At 33.5% G+C, this 20233-nt stretch overlaps 2 protein-coding genes across 4 annotated transcripts in view; one reads left to right on the plus strand and one right to left on the minus strand.

Moving 5' to 3' along the window:
* Positions 1–1883, plus strand: part of LOC142325636 (uncharacterized) — a 69486-nt gene extending 67603 nt beyond the window's left edge. For all 3 annotated transcript variants that reach the window (XM_075367645.1, XM_075367646.1, XM_075367644.1), the window contains exon 17: positions 1379–1883. Coding sequence is in view for 1 of the 3 variants with exons in the window: in XM_075367644.1 (XP_075223759.1) it covers positions 1379–1490 (112 nt within the window). In the remaining 2 variants the exon portion in view is untranslated. The remainder of the gene's footprint in view (positions 1–1378) is intronic.
* Positions 1884–9995: 8112 nt separating this feature from the next.
* inaF-D (trp-interacting inaF-D) overlaps positions 9996–20233 on the minus strand; it is a 29568-nt gene continuing 19330 nt past the window's right edge. Inside the window, exons 2-3 of the mRNA XM_075367648.1 lie at positions 16008–16408; positions 9996–10289 (exon numbers count right to left, since the gene is read on the minus strand). Of these exons, the coding sequence (XP_075223763.1) occupies positions 10072–10289; positions 16008–16329 (540 nt within the window). The 5' untranslated portion in view covers positions 16330–16408 and the 3' untranslated portion in view covers positions 9996–10071. The remainder of the gene's footprint in view (positions 10290–16007; positions 16409–20233) is intronic.

A 20233-nucleotide genomic window follows, 5' to 3' on the forward strand; every position in this document is an offset into this window, starting at 1 on the left:
CTAAAGTTACACAGGCTCATTATAATAAGCCAAAAAAATGTCAGTGCGATTAGAAATTGCTAGATAATTTTTCAGTTTGCCTACAACAGTAATATAAGCACATAGTCTTATTGAACATCTTACAAAAACCAAAATTTTTATTGTAATGTATTCTCTATATATGATGGTCAAAAACATTATAAATAAAAAAAAATGTATACCTTGTTTTGCTTATTAAATAATGAATAATATTAAATATATTAATATTAATATTAAATAATGAATAATTAAATAATCCCTATATGTCGAGTGTAATTTTTATTAAATTTTCAGAGGGATGTACAGATCTTGAGTAGCAATTCCATTCACCTTGGGGTATTGACATGTCCTAATTATAATCATTGCTTGCATTAAAAAAGGAAATATTTGACTAAAATGGAAGTGTTAATTGTTTATTACTGTATATCAGTATAGTAGGTTCTCATTAGGAATTGTGATTCACTGGCATAGCCATTCTCCAGGTTATCCATGTTAGGCTTGCTAAGGAAAAGAGTGAAGTAGTTTCCCATTTCTTCACTGAACCAAACATGGTGTTCTATCCTTAGCAAACAAAGTCCAACTAAATGCAACAGATATGCATTTCTATAATTCCTATAAATAATTAATTTCCATTATAACATTACTGCTTCCACGACCTACTGTATTTGTGAAACCAGGAATTGCTTGCATTAGCGAATATAATTGCTTAATGGGAACTCTTGACTAGTGTGTTACACCTCAGGTGCTTCAAGTGACATATAAAAAAGGACAGAAAGTAATAAATAAATTACTGACATAAAATATTAAAGAGTTCATTGCTTCTACTGAACAACAGACTTATCATTAAAGAATTATACATTTAAAAAAAGATTTTTATTTTGTACGCACAATTATTTTTGTGTACATCATTTGTCAGTTTTCTTTATTTGAGAAATCCTTAAGTTAAATATTAAATTTTTATCCATATCCTTGTAATGTGTGCCTTAGAATGTCTTACTGTCAGTCAGGCAAACCGCTTGACATATATTTAAAAAAATTCATGTCCATCACTCAATTCAGACATCAAAATAAAGTTAATGTAAAATATTGAAGTGCACAAAGTAACTTGTAATAATAGTATATATTATCAGTCAAAGTGCATGCCCTGAATTTATTGAATGTGGCTGATATGTTTGTTAGTTAATAGCGGTGCTGAATGGGATAGTTTGTTACAATTAGTCGTAAAGTAATTAGAAATAATAAATAAAAGAAAGAAATAGTTTCTTTTAACTTCTAAAAAATACGGTTTAATCTTTTAAATAGAAAAAATATATTCTAAAATAGCCGATATCTTAATTTTAATATATGATTTGATTTACAGGTGGGAATCTGGCAGCGGCAGCGGTCCAGTAAACAATATGGGCTCAAATATGTACCAAAATTCAGCAATGTCTTCAATGGGCCCGATGGGCATGTATCATCATCATACTTAGTGTGCCGCCGCTTGACTGATGCATTTATTAAAAACATGTACACCACAGTTCATTGGAAAAATGTAGGGGTGTAAATTCTAATGATACTAGTGTTATCACATTGTTTTAACTAAGAAAGTACTTTTTTTTTCCTTTTTTTATTATATTAAACATTCCTTTTATTACAACTTTATACAAGTGACATAATCTTACTGCTGTTGTTATTTAAAAAATGGTTAATACACAGTGTAAAATAATTTTGTATAAATTAACAAATGAGTCAGTTTTTGAATGTTCAATTGTAGTTTGTTTATCGATATCATTTGAGGTACTGTACAAGTAGAGTTAGTTATTTCAGTTAATTTGTGTATGAATGTAATATTGACTTTAAAATAAATATAAATTTAATATTCAGTTGAATATTTCATCAATATCATTTGTGTATAAAAATAATTAATCTGCTTATTGTTGGCTGTAAGAAAAACAGAAGGGTGCGTTATTTATATGTGATGTATGATTGCAAATAATTATTTTTAAATTGAAGAAGCAATATTAAAATTGCTTCTTAAAATATTTACTGTCATGCATCATCAGTTAATAACAGATTTTATGGTGCAACTTCATAAAATCCTGAGATATTCCCCTTCATAAAATGCTGAAGAGTAGCTCCTGATGTAAAGGAGATAGTTTATTCCAGTATTAGAATAAAAAACAGTTGTTTCAATATTTACCACCTCTTTAATGACCTTGATGTGGAAGCTGAATGGGAATTTTTCATTTCCTCCTGTGGAGAAAAAAAATCATGTGGTCGGATAGGTGGCGCACCAAAATTGTGACCGACAAGGGAAATCTGCAATACCCATTCAGCAAATAGATTCTAACAGAACCATTTACAAGTTTTGGTATGACAGTATCTCGGGGATACCTTTTATATATATATATTAACAGAAGTGCAAGTAAATGCTTGAAACTCTGAAGAATAGATTTGATGCTTGTACAAGAAAATTTTTCAAACAATAGATTTTTCATAGATTCTTGAACCTCTAAGCCCAACATAAATTGGATGTTAAAGTCCCCACAGTGTTTAGTGATTATAGTGCTTTATTTATCGCCAAGTAATACATTTTCAGTTCAAAACAATGAAACCGTAATCCCATTTACAATTGTAAATGGTCAGTCAATCAACCCCCAGACTTGTCCTCTTTTGGGGTCAGCCCTCCTGATATTTTACACTACTGTTGGCAATTTTTTGTCATTTCTGGCATTAAGCCAGAAATGGATAGTTTACGTCTAGGTAGTCTGTGGGCAACCTCTGCCCCTCTTGCCTTCGATTATGACTAAAACAGGTTATATGATCTTCACTTTACGCATTAACGTGTCCAAACCAGTGTAAACAGCATTCTCACATTTTAAAGGTCCCTCAGACATACTTGTTCTGGATTTTGTTGTCTTGTAACACCACCTGCCCATCGCATTATTTTAATTTCGGTGACATGCATTTTTTGGTCTTCACATTTCCTTATCCTCCAGCACTTGAATCGGTGTAGCATTGGCAGTCGAATGGCTCTAATAGGTATTTTTGTGTCAGGACCCCAGAGAGAGTGACCTTCACTTGAACCAGCTTGCCATGATTCTGTTTTCTAAATCTCTGCATTTTTTACCTGACATTAAATATGGATCCAAGGTACTTTAATTCCTCTACTTTATTTAAGAGAGTTCCTTCGATAGTAGATACTGCCTGAATGTTTCTTTTGTCACCAGAGAAAGTACAGTGCATGTTTTTCGTCTTTTTGCGACTAACTTGCAGGCTACTGCTTTCCAAAGCCTTGCGCCATCTGTTGTGGCAGTGGACCCCCATCTTGACCTCAGAAGCTATCGCTTGTACCCACTAGTGACACCAGTTGTGATAACGTTATTTATTATACATGTCTTGTAGGATACTGATATATTGCTCTAGTATCAGTTGGGCTCTTAGTGCTTGCCATATGAATGTGCATGGTATTCGGTCAAAAGCCTTTTCCACGTCAATGAAATTAAGGTGGAGATCTTTTTATTGTCCATCAATATTCTTACGAAGTGTATGGTGTCTGTGGTGCCCACTCCGGTAGTAAAACCGCACTGGTTTGTGGTTATGGTGGAGAGTTTATTTAGCCTACCGATAATGACCTTTTCCCACATCCTCAGAGTATGTGAGATTAATTTAATGGCTCTGTAGTTCTCACATAATATTATTGAGTCTCCATGTATCTGGCTATCTTTTCTTATATCTATCTTTTCTTATAAATATTATTAAATTATATTTTACTCTTAATTGAAATTATTGTCTTTACTACTAAAATTTTTATTCTATTGTGATTGTTTTTAATAGTTTTTTAGAGTATGAAATATTTTTAAAACAAGGAGTAGCTCCTTGCAGCATACCCTCAGGTGTAGCACCCAGGGTATGCTGCATGTATGTATATTTGTGGTTGGAATCCAGCAATCGTGAAGAAGAAAAAATTTGGGCTAGTCTAGCGGTTAACTCATCATTGCAAATCAGTTGATTTTGAAGTCAAGAGTTCTAAGATTCAAATAATAGTAAAGGTACTTTTGTATGGATTTGAACACTAGATCGTGGATACTGGTGTTCTTCGGTGGTTGGGTTTCAATCAACCACACTTCCTGGAATGGTCGACCTGAGACTACACTCGATTCACATTCATGCATATCATCCTCTGAAGTAATACCTTATGGTGGTTCTGGAGGATAAACAGAAAAGCGATGTGACACTACATGACTTCCTTGTACGCCTATTAAATTACATATGTTTTTTTAATTGAATCTTTACAATCGATGTTAATAATTTATAAATCAATATATTTAAATTAAAAAAAAAAGAAGGAAATGTCTGATTTGATCTGATGTGCCTTCCCCTTGTAAGATCCAAATATTTCATTAATTAAAATTTTTATTATCCATAACTGGAACCGATGAAAATAATTACCGCTTATGATATTTATCGTCGAAAAGCTCTCGATTAGAAGTTATTACTGCAGTTAAGAAAAAGTCCAAAATCCAATTTTTTGGACACTTTTAGTTAAGTCAATTGCAATCAAAAGAGAAGGTGCACTAATAGATGTTACTCCAGTCCTAAATCCAAACTTTCAACATCCTACGGTTAATCGGTTTTTAGTTGTGCGAGATACATACAGACGCCATGTCGAAACTAGTCAAAATGGATATTTCCATTGAAATCTGAAAAATGACATTTTTTGTGATTACAATACTTTTTTGTAAAAGGAAGTTAAAATTGTTCATTGATAATAGAAATGCGACATTAGTGAAGTTGCATTGTTTTGAGTGTGAAAAATTGTTGTATAATTTTCTTACCGATAATTATATGTAATTTTTGTGTATTATAACAATTCATTACTTAAGACGTTCAAATATTTTGTTCATATTCCTTATGTAATTTTTAAAATGTTTATCGATGTTATTCTGTTGTATTTATTGTATCCATTTGATATATTAAATTTACCTATATTTGTAAATGAAAAAGCTACATTTTTAGACAGTAATTTAACCGTGTACTCCCTAGGGGTCTTGAAGAAAGTACTTTAATAAATTTATTAATTATTAGTTTTATATGATTATATTGTAATAATAAAAAGTGCTACAAAACTGTGTGGCGCTGTTGTTATAATCGGTGCTTTCATAATCTTAATTTATTTGCCCATCAGAAATTAATAGATGACATACAGTGTTAAGTAAAGAGATACATAGAATTAGAAAAGAAGATACATACATGAATACAATTCAGAAACTAGAAATACCGTGATTTTTTTGTAAAAACAAGTAGGATCACAGTTTGTAGAAATCAGTGGAAATTAAATTGAGCAGTATAATTTTAAGAAATTTTAATTTTGTTATATTGAGTGAGATTACAATATAGTCTCACCAGCATTCCAGATCAGGAGACCGTATAATTCTATGTAAATATTCATTATTAATTTCATCGTCTAATGTAACAGAAACTTATTAAATACTACAGGTTAGAAAAGTCTTTGAAAATAAATAAATATGAGAAATTAGTTTTCATATTTAAACTTTGTGTTTCTGAATTCAAATGATCCTAAAAAAATTTTGGGCAGGAAGAAACCGATGTTTTCAATTTTTCTATGCGTTCAATCACTAACGGGTCAGCTTGTAAATAAAAATATAATCTTCAATAATATATTGAAAATATTAAAAATAGTCGTTTAAATTATTAGAAGAAAATTCAAGAATGGAATTAATTTTTTACTATTGAATAATACTGAAGCTTGTACTTTTTATTATATTCTTAAAGGAAATTAATTTTTGTTTAATATTTTGTTGTTGGTTCGTTTTCTTACATGGAATGTTAATGGATTGTTCATTGCCATTAATGAATACTGAAAAAAGGCTGATCTATGGCCCGCCCTGAAAATGTTGCACGGTTTATGTTTCATTGCGCACGATTTGTTAAATGTTTTTGTCGATTGCAACTAGATAATTTTCATGAATTTAGTGTACTTACAAAATCTTTTACGATGAATAGCTTCAAAATCCTGAACATTTTTAGCTGTTTCTCTAGTTGTGATTTTTTAACACGACTGTAACCCCAATGTTTTCCTTTTTTATCCGTATAGCACAGATATAATTTTAGATAAATTGTTTGTATCGATAAGTATAAATGGTTTGTGCACTGCGTGCAGCTGCCCGATGCACTATGTTGTCTGCTCTACATCAGTAACAGCTAAAATAAAAATGTTAGCGTATTCAAGAAACCAATGCGCCGTTCCTTTTTTATCGGAGACATGGAGCTGCAGAATTAGCTTTATTCTCGCCCGTTTTAAGAAAATTTTGTCCCGTTCATATTCATTTAATAATTTCTCATAGCAGTATTATCTGTACAAGTAGGTATTAAAAAAGTCTATAAAAACCATTTATTTCATCTTTGATTAGCATTATTATTAATACCAACTTTTTTTTTAAATTGCTTTTCTTTATTTTCCCGAAACCACTCTGCAAGTGTTAAATGTCGGCATATTAGAAGTTTAATTCTACATAGGCTTACACCCCGCTTTCTTTAAAGTTATTCTTTTTTCCGTTAGAAACCGATTTTTACTTGTAAACATAATTATTATTTTTCATAGGGAAGTAATTTTCTTTTATAAGTAAAACTTTTATCTCTTATTCCATTGTTTTAAGTAGCACTAACTGCTGTGCGATGATGAACCATGTAGGTTTGAAGACTGTTTTTATAGAGACTTTTAATATCTACAGAGAGCATTGCAAAGATAAATTATTAAATATACCTTTGAATAGTGGTTTTACCTACTCTGCACTCTTATTTATATTGAACACGCTTAAGAAAACTTTTTATTTTAAGATTATAGTTTTTATTACCTATTTTGACAAAATATTTTGGTTGATATAACCAAAGGATGCACGTTTTTTTTGTTGCTTAATTAAATATCACATTTTTCACCGTGATCGTATTTTTATAAGATTTCTCTACCTTCATTATGTAAAACTTCATCTTGTTTTGTAACATTTGATGTCAGAAATAACACGAATGTTATATAATATATGATTTATATGTAACTGTCTAAGCGTTAAAAACCAAACGGGAAACTAATTATTACACTGAAATCTGATAGTTTAAGACAAAAGTGAAATAACTGTCAGAACTAGTTACCTTTTTTATTCATTTGTTTCTATAGCAAAGTTCAATCTGTTGCAATGCATTACTTAGCTGCAGTTTGTAATGAATAACTTGTTTACAAATTAATACAATGTTTTAATATTGTTCAATTGGAACTGTGAATGTACACTTTAGCAAGATAACTGTCATTCCATGTGCATTCTTTTTGATTTTTAAAATGGTTTCAAATCTATGTATATTGTACATCTTATCATTTTATTTCAATTTTATTTATTTATAGTCGAATTCATATTAAGCTGATGATTCCAACGATACAAAATGTAAAACAAATCACCTGACAAAAACCAGAATGCATTTTTGCAAAAAGCCATGGACAAATGTAAAAATCACTTCAAACATGTTAACCAAGTAGCTTATGCCTGGAAGCTCTTGACGCTTTCCTTTTATACAATCAAGCTTCATTAGAAAAAACACCTATAGAACACTGACACTCCATTTTGATAAAAGGTCACAACTGTACAGTTTAAGATCACAGAGTCAAATATTGGTGAAGGGGAAAGACAACACAGTGTAGGTGCTTGAGTGAGCTTTTACAATCTTCAACCTGTTTACAGAGAGTTGTGACTCATTATATATATGTATATATTTTTTTTTTAAATCAATTCTTTTAAGAATCGTACACCGCTGTACTATTTACAAATTTATTTATTTTACTAAACCGACCGAAGTGCAGAATAAATAAAGTAGGATGACTTACCTTATTCTAATATATATCCAGGAGCACTTTTGCGATTTACTCGCATCATCAGGCGCATTACTTAATCATATGTTCATCTCAAATTAAATTACAAACTTTGTAAAATATAACATACGAGTTGCTACCCAAAAGTTCGGGAAATTTTACCGTAAAAATAAAATCGCTTACCGTAACTTAAAATTTCCATTGTCTCCTTCAAAGTAATCCCCTTAGGCATTGATACATTGATCCCAGAATTTTTCCCTGGAAGTCTGCCGGTGTAAGTAGCACGTTCTGCGTTTCTTCCTGAATCTCCTCAATTGTGTTAAAACGACGCCCTTTCAATTGAAATTTTATTTTCGGAAAGAGAAAAAAGTCGTACGGGGCGAATAGGGTGGGTGGGGAATCACTACCGTCTTTTTGGAAGCCAAGAAATTCTAAACGGCTAGCGATGTGTGCGCGGGTTCGTTGTCATGGTGCAGAACCTAACCGTTCTTACCCCAAGATCTGAACGTTTGCGCCTAATGCTTTCACGTAACCGCTTCAAAACATCCCGTTGACAGTTTGACCAAGAGGAACAAATTCCTTATGGATAATGCCTTTGATGTCGAAAAAAACAATCATGGACTTCACGTTGCTGCGAACTTGGCGTCACTTTTTTGGCCGCGGTGAACTTGGCGACTACCACTGCTGCTTAGTTTCAGGGTCATCTCTTGCTGAATTTTGCAATTCACTACAGACAGCTACGCGATTTTGTTTCTGATCGCTGTTCAACAGTCTCTGTATGAATTTTGCAGAAATGCGTCTCCCGTTCAAATTGTCCGACAAGATTCGTTGCACGGATCCGTATGACATTTGTACGATTGCACAACATTACGGATCGTTTGTCTACGATCTGCAACACGTCTCTCGCAACATGTCTCTCGCACTTTCGCGATGTTTGCCGGTGTTGCGCTTGTTGATGGTCTTCCTGAACGCTCATCGTCATCGACTGTCGTTCGTCCATCTTGGAATCGATTGGACCGCAAAAAAGTTTTACTCTTACTCAGCATTGTCACCAAATGCTTCCACAAGCATGCGATGGGTTTCCGCACCGGTTTTTTTTAAGCACGAAGCAACATCTGATGCGGGTTCTTTGCTTTAATTAAAATCTGCCGGTCGTATCAGCAACGGTTCACGCGCAAAATTCAAATTCCCCAAATTTTTGGGTAGCACCTCGTATGCATTTATTTCATTTTAAACCTTTAATCTTTTTATTCGGTTAAATTAAAAATTAAACAAAATATAAAAGTTTTTTTACATATGTAAAATTACGACATTCAAGGCATAAAATCAAAAATTAAAATTATTTTTATTCGATTTTAATTTTTAGAAAAAAAATTGGCCTGACAGTTTGATTGTTGGGACCGCACAAGACATTCCACTTTGACAGTTGAACAGTTACGGATTTTCTGAGTCCCGTACTTGACTATTACGGCGATTCGCTTGACTCCATGAACGTGGAATGCGGCTTCATCAGAAAGCACTGCAGGTAGTTTTCATCTACTGAAATGAAGTCTGTATGGTCATTACAAATTGAATCCTTGGTGACTTATCGTTAGGTTTAATTTGAATCGCTTGCAAAGAACATGTTTTGTCGAGAATTAACCCTATGAACCTAAGGGTGGTTTGCTCTTCATTGGAAAAACAGTCAATTGTTTTCTGTTTTAGGGCTACTTGTTGAGCGTTCTAAACGTGCTTCTGGTTTCAAAAAACTGTTGCGGTGCTTTAAGGGTATGTTTTTGTCGCTTGGAGAATTTTTGCTTTAATTTCTCTGTACGATCGTCGCCGATTTTGTTTCTGTGAACGTGCACTGTGCTTTCTCTTACGGTGTCGCCCAGGCTAGTAACAGCTTGGCCTGTCCAATAGTCTCGCAGAGAATGTGTAAACTAAAATTTAATTGTAGTTTCAAAATTACACGTGGATTTGTTGAAACCTAAGAGTGCTTTTTATGATGACACCTGTAGATGAAATTATATGGAAATTAAATTTACGGCTGTATTAATTCATAAAAGGGCAAATAAATAAATTAAGTTACTTAGATGAAACTTCATCAAAGAGAGAGGATAGAAATAAAAAAATATTTTAATTAAAAAAATATATATTTAAACAAATGTACATATGATTAGCCGAGTATATCGTTACATTAATTTTACTTTTTAATCGATTTTTATAACGGTAAGTTTCTTTTTTTTTTTATTATTTTCCGGCTGTGTTATATTACTGCTGTTGTAAAGGTCGACGTTATTCATTTCTGTTGTAGACGTACTTATCGAATTAGTTTCTATCTCGTAAATTTCATTTACATTGTGATTTTTTACAGACAGTACTCTCGGAGTTTCTAAAGCCGGCGTCTGAGTCGTTTGATTATTCATACCTGCAATAAATAAATCGGTTTTGTAATATAATTTTTTTTTTTAAAGCGACTGGAATAATTTTTATACATATCGATGGAATAAGAAAGACCGAGAGAGTTTTGTAATACAAAATAAGTTGATGAATCGCTTCAGTTAGAACGTAATACAAAATATACATCGCCTTGATTTAATAGGGCGTGTACGTAATCCCATAAGGATTTTAATATTAAGTAGGCTATTTAAAACGCGGTTTTAAAACTTTTGTTTGTTTTGTACGACAAAAAACATTTTTTTCCATTTTGAATATTTTTAACAGCTTTTCATAATCATTTTGAAATATATATTGATTATTTATCGATCGTCATCGATAAATATTAATTTTAAAATAATATTAATTAATCTTAAATATCATATCGCCGTTTAATCTGTGATAACGAACAAAATATTCCGATCGGTGAATGAGATACATCGATCGGTTAAAATAAACAGTACCATGTCTACCGATTCGTACTTGTATGTGATATGCTGTTGTTTGCATTCGCCTGTTTATATCGCATCGATTCATACTTGTGGTGGGGGAGGCTCTCAAAAAAAATATTCGTACATCTAATGCGCTATTTAACAGCTGTAATTTTTTTTACTTACTATATGATATGAAAAGCGTTGTGCTTTACTTATATTGCATTTTTAAGCGTTACCAGTAAGTTTAAGAAAAGATACTTTTAAAAAAAAAAATGGGATTTGCTACTTTTAACTGTTCCAAAACTAAAAATGAATAATTTGAAAATTGTAACTTTAAAAGTCATCGGTTCACAATCTGATAAAAATGTAGTCGGAGTTTTTGTATTTTTCTCATCTTTAATTCTTGAACTGCCGCATGAAAAAAAAAAATTGAATATCAAAAACAATTTCCTAACGCCCTACCGATTCATCGACCACTTTTTAGCGATAAATACCTGAAAAATCTACTGGACAGTACTGTAATTATTTTAACAATACAAAGCGATTATTACCTTACCTCAATATTGGTATATCTTCACAATTATTTGTGCGTTGTGATTCTGAACCGTCTCTACCTATAAATAATTTTGATTCATATTTACAGGTAATTAACAAAGTATTCCTACTTTCATGTCCTGTTACGACCGCTAATAGTGAAAGTAGCATCAGCACCCTGAAGAAAGCGATGTAAACTTGAGAAAGTTAAGTTTTAATTATAGATAATGCTTTGGCGATTAGAAAACGTTCATAATTTTTATACGCGACAAACCAGAAAACGTATAACTTTTAAAAGAAATATTTTTTAGATTAACGAGATGCGTTCACCGAGAAAAGAACGAACAAGATGAATTAGTCTACTGATCGACATAGATTAGTAGACTAACGAGTAATATACAGAGTAATATACATAGTTTATATTCTAATTTAACGTGCCAAAAAAACTCTTCCTACGTTACACATGATAGGTTGATGTACACCTGGCGCAAGGATATTTATTTAAATGATTTTTTTTAGCGGGCATTTCGATTAATTCTTAATTTATTTTAAACATCTTTATAAAATCCAAAATAGGTATTATTATTATAAATACAGTTTACGGTTATATTTTCTTAAACCAGATCCCGACTTTGGAAACGTTTGTCGTTACTTAACCGATTAAAATATTTTCCTAAAGTTCTACTTTTCATCTTTTTCTTGGATTCAGAGTAGAATAGTTTTTTAATAATACGTTCTTTTATATCGGTCTTAATTTTATATAAATAGAATGCGCTAAATTTTTAACTTTAATATCTTTGACTTATATTGTTTTAAAAAGTAGAAAAGTCTTTTAAATTAATTTACAGTGGACTTATTTTAGACGACTTAAAAACTTTATCCGTCTTTGAGATAGCTGTTGCTCCAAATTGAACTTCTTCAGAGATTGCCGTAATGCCATTGAATGCGGTGCTGATGTTTGAATTAAGTTTAAAAATAATTTTCGTTATTTATTCGTTCAGAGTTTTTTACGACGTAAATTATGTTTGTTCATTTTTTTTTTTTGTCTTCAGTCATTTGACTGGTTTGATGCAGCTCTCCAAGATTCCCTATCTAGTGCTAGTCGTTTCATTTCAGTATACCCTCTACATCCTACATCCCTAACAATTTGTTTTACATATTCCAAACGTGGCCTGTCTACATAATTTTTCCCTTCTACCTGTCCTTCCAATATTAAAGCGACTATTCCAGGATGCCTTAGTATGTGGCCTATAAGTCTGTCTCTTCTTTTAACTATATTTTTCCAAACGCTTCTTTCTTCATCTATTTGCCGCAATACCTCTTAATTTGTCACTTTATCCACCAATCTGATTTTTAACATTCTATAGCACCGCATTTCAAAAGCTTCTAATCTTTTCTTCTCAGATACTCCGATCGTCCAAGTTTCACTTCCATATAAAGCGACACTCCAAACATACACTTTCAAAAATCTTTTCGTGACATTTAAATTAATTTTTGACGTAAACAAATTATATTTCTTACTGAAGGCTCGTTTAGCTTGTGCTATTCGGCATTTTATATCGCTCCTGCTTCGTCCATCTTTAGTAATTCTACTTCCCAAATAACAAAATTCTTCTACCTCCATAATCTTTTCTCCTCCTATTTTCACATTCAGCGGTCCATCTTTGTTATTTCTACTACATTTCATTACTTTTGTTTTGTTCTTGTTTATTTTCACGCGATAGTTCTTGCGTAGGACTTCATCTATGCCGTTTATTGTTTCTTCTAAATCCTTTTTACTCTCGGCTAGAATTACTATATCATCAGCAAATCGTAGCATCTTTATCTTTTCGCCTTGTACTGTTACTCCGAATCTAAATTGTTCTTTAACATCATTAACCGCTAGTTCCATGTAAGGATTAAAAAGTAACGGAGATAGGGAACATTCTTGTCGGACTCCCTTTCTTATTACGGCTTCTTTCTTATGTTCTTCAATTGTTACTGTTGCTGTTTGGTTCCTGTACATGTTAGCGATTGTTCTTCTATCTCTGTATTTGAACCCTAATTTTTTTTAAAATGCTGAACATTTTATTCCAGTCTACGTTATCGAATGCCTTTTCTAGGTCTATAAACGCCAAGTATGTCGGTTTGTTTTTCTTTAATCTTCCTTCTACTATTAATCTGAGGCCTAAAATTGCTTCCCTTGTCCCTATACTTTTCCTGAAACCAAATTGGTCTTCTCCTAACACTTCTTCCACTCTCCTCTCAATTCTTCTGTATAGAATTGTAGTTAAGATTTTTGATGCACGACTAGTTAAACTAATTGTTCTGTATTCTTCACATTTATCTGCCCCTGCTTTCTTCGGTATCATTACTATAACACTTTTTTTGAAGTCTGACGGAAATTCCCCTTTTTCATAAATATTACACACCAGTTTGTATAATCTATCAATCGCTTCCTCACCTGCACTGCGCAGTAATTCTACAGGTATTCCGTCTATTCCAGGAGCCTTTGTTCATTTAGGTTGTTATTTTTATGTTTTAAGTCGGTCAAGCGTATCTAGTCTACAACTTGTTGCTTATTTGTAAGATTTTCATGTCGTCAGTGACCAATCTGTGCACGTCAAGCTTGTTTCAACGAAGCGGATTCCGTGATGGACCGAAGACCTTTTATGTATTCTTTGTATCGCTGGGAAAAGCTATTTTATTTTCAAGCAGAAAATCTGCTTGAAAATAAAATATAGATGATAAAATTTCAACTTGAAAATAAAAAAAATTAACTTTTCAGACAAAATATTTATGTACACCAAAAAAACAGTCCAAACAAAAGTGTTTTTCACGCACCACACATTTATATTTGGTTTGAGTAGTTTTTCGCACGGCAATCTTCCTGTCTTCGGCCTTTCACTTTTTTTCATAATATTTATGACATCGCCTTCTTCCTTGTCTGCCAACATCGACAAGGCGGTGAGGTTGGTCTGCTGGTGTCGGAGGAGGAGGAACGGCGCTAACGTTGATTCCTGTCAATTCGTTGAATGCTATGATTAGCACGTTTCCATTTGTAAGCTGATTGTATAAGTACAGCGCATTTACTACATCGGTTCCAAGAAGGAATTCTACAGCAAGTTTTCTGTACCGCTTCACTTCACGTCTCAGAGGTGAGCAATAACTCTTGATTTGGGTTTTTTTGTCAGAATCTGTTAAATCTCTTTATATACTGTAATTTTTTGAAATTTTTTTCACAAGAGGGTAGCGTAAGACTATGAAGGGAGGCGATCAGATATCAACATATTTTCGCGGAGCGCTAATCATCATTGTGATGATTAGCTAATGATCATTGTGATGGTAAAAGGTTTTAACTGTTACTGGCCGCGTGAAGCCGATGCGTCACCGCACAATAAAACAATCGCTAAAAACGTATTTTTTACTCAAATGAGTGACATTTATTACTAATACATTTTTTTTGTGATACTGAATGAAATTATATGAGAAAAAAAATTGGTCATTAAAATCGTTTTACTTCCTGTATAGGTGGCATTCAAACTGTTTTAACGACTGTATACAGTGTTGTCGCTTCCATTTTTTATTCTGGGAGCTATTTTTCTGTGTAGTTGAACATGTACAACTGTACATGTTCGTCGAGATTTATGATTTGTATTTTATTTCTTGTTTTGGAATTTATTAACTTCTTTGATTATATCCGTTTGCTTCGGCTTAAAAATTTATTTGTATCTAGTTCATCTTGATGGTTTTTTTGCGCGAGTGAATTTTTATATACATTTAAAACACGATTCTAAACGCTAAACTTTTATGTCGCGTAAGAATAGTCGAGTATGAATATGTCAGTTCTGGTGGATTTTGAATGTCTGTCGGTATTCATGTTTTACGAATATGAGGTCCAAAAATTTTTGTTTTGTGAACTCGGCTGTTTACCGGCGAAGCATTTTTTGGTGTACATGAGGAGCTGTTTACATCGCCCGGTTTCCCGTACGGGTAAATATTATCGGTATAATCGTCAACGATTCTATAAATTATGTTAATTTATAGGATAAATTAACGTATACAGCAAATCTAAACTCGTAATCGCTGAAAAATAAAGAACCGCAGCTAAAATGATTAATCGTATCTACCTTTCATGCGCCCAAAATTTACATTAAAAATTTATTAAGAAAATAAAATGATAAACTCTTGAAACGGTAAATCGAATAAAATTTAATACATCGGTTTTTAATAACGTACGATAGATAATATGTTTGCCGTCATTCTTTCAACCGCCTTCAGTGACCGAAGAAAATGTTTTGCTTAATTTATTAAAAAAGTCGTATTTATAAAATTTTTCTCGATTTATCGCTTTAAAATTTTATAGTTTTAAACGGTTTTGCGTACCATCGTCGACAAAAAACTTAACAAAAAGATAAAGCGGTCTCCTAATATAATTAATTTGGTGAAATAGTGAAAGGACCGGGTTCAAAATTTTTGGATTTCTAGAACGCTTCCCTTCTATTATCGCTAATCTAATGAAGGTAAACCTAATTTAAACAGCGATACTTCTAGCAGAAGTATTAGTACCTATACTCAGTAATTTACAAATAATCGTTTCAAAAAGCGCATATTTTAGAATTAAGTTCTAAGTAGAGGTATTTTATCTACCCTTCTAATGAGACCTTGTTCTCAGAATCTTCTGTAAAAGAATAGTTTACCTCTGTTATTTAATTACGTACTTTAAAAGCCTCTTTGTTTGCCGTGAGGGCTACAGGACTTACCTCGGTTGGTCCTGCATTCATTATCGTTTGGAGAGGCGCTCATATTGTAGGACGGCTGTGGAGGTGGAGGATTATATAGGAACACGTAATACAGAGATAACATGATGGCTGCCAGCGATACGAAAAATATGTAAGCTACCACGGTCAGGACCCGGACCGCTTTCTGATGATGTTTCGGCTCGTACATACGATCTTTGGTGTTATCGCCCGCCAAGCGGACGCTGCTCGTGTTGATGCTGACATCACAATTATTATTGTTGTTGTTGTTAGTGCCTGTACTGCTGTTATTACTTGCACCGCGTTGATACGAACCCACACTCATTACAAGGCGAGTATTATTTCTGTTTCTATTTATCTCCTTGTCTGTGTAATAATAATAATGACGACTGAAGTTTAAAAATCTGCGAACAAAAACAAAACAAATATAATTATTTTTTTAAAAATTATCGTTAAATCTAATGCGATAAACTTAAGCGGTTATTAAAAATCGTGAAGTAATCCTTAAAATTCCAGATTTAGTAAAATGTAACTAGTCGAACGATATAATTGTTTTATCGATTAAAATGAAATAAAAAAAAACCTATAAATCATTTGGCGCCCCTTACAATTAGATGCGGCGATACTAATAGGCGACCTCAAGAAAATCCGCTGGACATTTTGATCTCGTTTACTATTTTTTTTCTACACAGAAATGGAACCGTTACGATGAAAAGCATTGAAAAAGTCGACCGATTTATATTTTATTTTGTTTATTTTATATAAAAGTTTGTTATTAATGGCTGCATCGGTCCCAAGGATGATTGGCCGTCGACGATTGTACCTTTTAATCGGTACTTACGGTATGCTCCTGACTTACTCGACCCGTTTCACATACTAGTAAGTAAATTATTATTAGGCTTTGTACTAGGCACAACTTAATCCGTTTACCGGCAAAACTTGTTTGATAAATATTCGACACAAAAATAGAAAAACTTGTGTTTAAAGAATTATACTGTACGTTATTCTACATTTAAAGTTGTCTACTGCGTTACGCTTGGCCGTTTCAATCCGGTAGGAATTATGGAAAACTACCCGTAAGAAGATCACTTTCCGAGTTCATTTATAACATTTCATTAATTTGTTAAGAGATTAAGTAAAAAAAAGAAGATTATTGATGAAATTTCTCTAACGAGAAGCATTTTTATCCGAAACAGGTTTACGTTATATGAAAAATGTAAAGTTGGTATTTCAGTTTTCAGAGAACGTTAAAAAATAAGCGAAGATTCGTTTATCGGTGTTCGGGATTCGGAAAACATCGCCTTCGGTAAATAATCCGGACTCCTTCCGGCGAGCAACACCTCTTCTTGCCGTTTCAGTTTATTTATCTAAAACGGGTCGTCCCTATGTTATAGAATGTCCGCTTCACGTAAAAATAAAAACTAAAGCGAAATATTAAAACAATCGCGTATAAAATTCTGTATGCAAAACTACGCGGTATGCCGACGTCAGTTCGACTACACGAATATTTGCAGAATAGTACGGAAGTTACACCAAAATATTTTGAGTCGATTCGTTCAAGCTTTGCTTCCTACTTGTTTATCGACGATTTACGGGAAGCGTATGAATGACAAACTGGCGACAAAAATTAACTTCCTATATGCTACGCGAAGGATAACGAATTCAAGAATGGTGTTCGGACGATCTAAAAATCAGTACATCTCCGTTAATTTTACATCCAGTCGTATAAATATAACCGCATCCTTCGTTTACACTCGGACTCCGTTCTAATTAAGATGCTAATTTTACTTGTCGAACATCATTAGATATACGGTGCGGAGAACATCATAAAGTCTATTTTTTTCTGTATTGTCACCTCACCCGAGCGCATATTACCTCTTCTGGATCGAATCGCACGTCTGTATCCTCCTAAAACGTACAAAATCGTCATCGTTTACCTGCGTTTCAGTAAATTTCATTTCTGTCTAAAACAACAACGGAGTACTGTGACGACGCGCGATATATAAAAATGAAGTTTTACGTTTCCGTCTGAAGTCGGCTTTCCAAACCTTTATATTTCTTACATCCTATGCGGATTAAAGATTATTTAATCGCCTTCAAAACTTAACTCTAATCTCAGCCGTTCATTAACGAAATCGAATTAAGATTTTTTTGTCTTAAACTTAATTCTTTAACGCGACGATTACGTTTTGGACATTTATCCAAATATTTCAATTTTGTTCTAACGGTTCGATTTAATCTTGTTAGGTAAAATTTTCGATCCGCTACCAAATCAAGTTCTCTAAGTTCTTACCTGTCGGGTAAGTAAGCGAAAGTTAGAGAAAATTTCAAGTTCACGTTCGGTTTTTGTTTTGTAGCGACCGGACGATCGGATCAAAAGATATTGTAGACCGAAACCGTACGGCGGTAGATCTTTGCTTTTTTCCGAGCCCTTTTTTCCAACCCCCGGAAGGAGTTAAGGGAATTTCTCTACGTATTTTGAAGGTATTAGCTCATCTAATACAGAGTTTGAAGTTTCTAGGATGTCTACAAGCGCGCTTAATTTTTCGTTACGGTTTAAAACGCAGAGCTATAATGTATTTTACGTTAAAAAATAACGGTTTAGAGTTATTAAGTTTAGCGTTTATCGTCATTTAGCTTAAAAGACGAGTTCGAGACCCGGCCAGACCGAATTACTTTTTTAAACTATAAATATCAGATTTATTTAATTCTACGTCTCACCTGTGACGTCACAACATACCAGACGACCATACAGCTTTTTTTTGGGGTGGAGATGCGATTTTGCAAAAACGTTTTTTGCAAATATTGTTATTTTTTTATCGCTAACAAATGCGCCTAAGAACGTACGACCTTACTTAAGCGAAATCTCGGGGTACTGAGGGTGACCTTGCTCTGTAGCCTAATCCGCTTGACCTGTTAAATTGAAAATTTAATCGGCATCATGCCCCATACGTAGAAGTAATCTGACCAACTTCGGTGAAAATCGGTCGACTTAGAGACCGATACCGAAGACACACGCGTACCGTCGTACATACGAACATTAACAGCTGGAAAATTTCCATCCGGTTTATTTGCTTTTTTGGGTTCCTTAGGTGTTAAAACATCAAGATCCGGTGAAAGCCGCACGTACCCAAATCGGACCGAATACAATACTTTCCCTTCTATAACTATAACTCTGCTATAGCGCTAGACGGGAAAATAAAAATTACGATCGGAATAATAAAGTTTGTGCGTCGTTTAAAAAAAAATGATTACTTCAGCTCTCATTGTAGGGAGAAGGATGTTGTTTTGAACCGCGTTACTGAATCTCAGTTTTATAGTTTTAATCGACGATAGGAGGCAGAAAGAAATAAAAAGTGCGAGAATCTTTACCGTCCATTAGGAAAGTGAATAACGCTAAATACTGATTTTTAACGGATAAGCGCAGTCTACGCTGACGCGGAGTAACTTATTTTTTAATATAGACTCGTCGGAAAGATTACATCGATTTAAAAAAAAATCGTACCTCAGAAACTACTGGAGATAATAAACGATTCACCGGCTCAAAAATGTTTTTACATACGTTAGAATGTTTCAATATGAGCTACGTCGGTCGCTTTGCAAACATCCAGCCGATAATCGGCTTCTGTCCAGGTCCGCTGGATCATCGCAGGCGTAACTGTGGCGACAGCAGCGGTGATTCGTCGTCTTAAATAATGTACATCTCTATAGATAATGTTTTTAACTAGGGGTGTCAAATCTGGGCACCAGATTTTCTCCGGTAGTTCTGAGATATGATTTTCTTTTTAAATCGATGCGATCTTTTCGATGCTGTAGACGGCCTAAAATTTTAGCGGTATTAATAAAACTTATTTTTTCTCGCAACCTGTTTTCCATCCCGTTGTTAATTGAAATTAAAAAAACTAAACTGATATAAAGCGGTGTAGTTTGTATCGTAACAAGAGAAACCTCGAAAACTGGGCGGCACGCTAAAATTATTCATCGTTTAGACATTATTATAAGTACTAATTTCAAAATATTCATTTAATCCATTGATTCCCAAAGCGGTCCAGGTGGACCCCCAGGGGTCCACGGGAGACTCGACGGGGGTCTACGTTGGCGTGACAAAAAAATGGGGGTTCGCAATTCGTAAGCGGGGGTCCACGAAAATTCATCTGGTTTCGATAGTGAAGAACTAAAATGTCGGCTTGACTTTGCGTATCGATCTAGGCAGATAATGTTTTGAGAAG

This window comes from Lycorma delicatula, chromosome 5 (genome assembly GCF_047948215.1).
Source record: "Lycorma delicatula isolate Av1 chromosome 5, ASM4794821v1, whole genome shotgun sequence".
NCBI classification, from domain to species: Eukaryota; Metazoa; Arthropoda; class Insecta; order Hemiptera; family Fulgoridae; genus Lycorma; species Lycorma delicatula.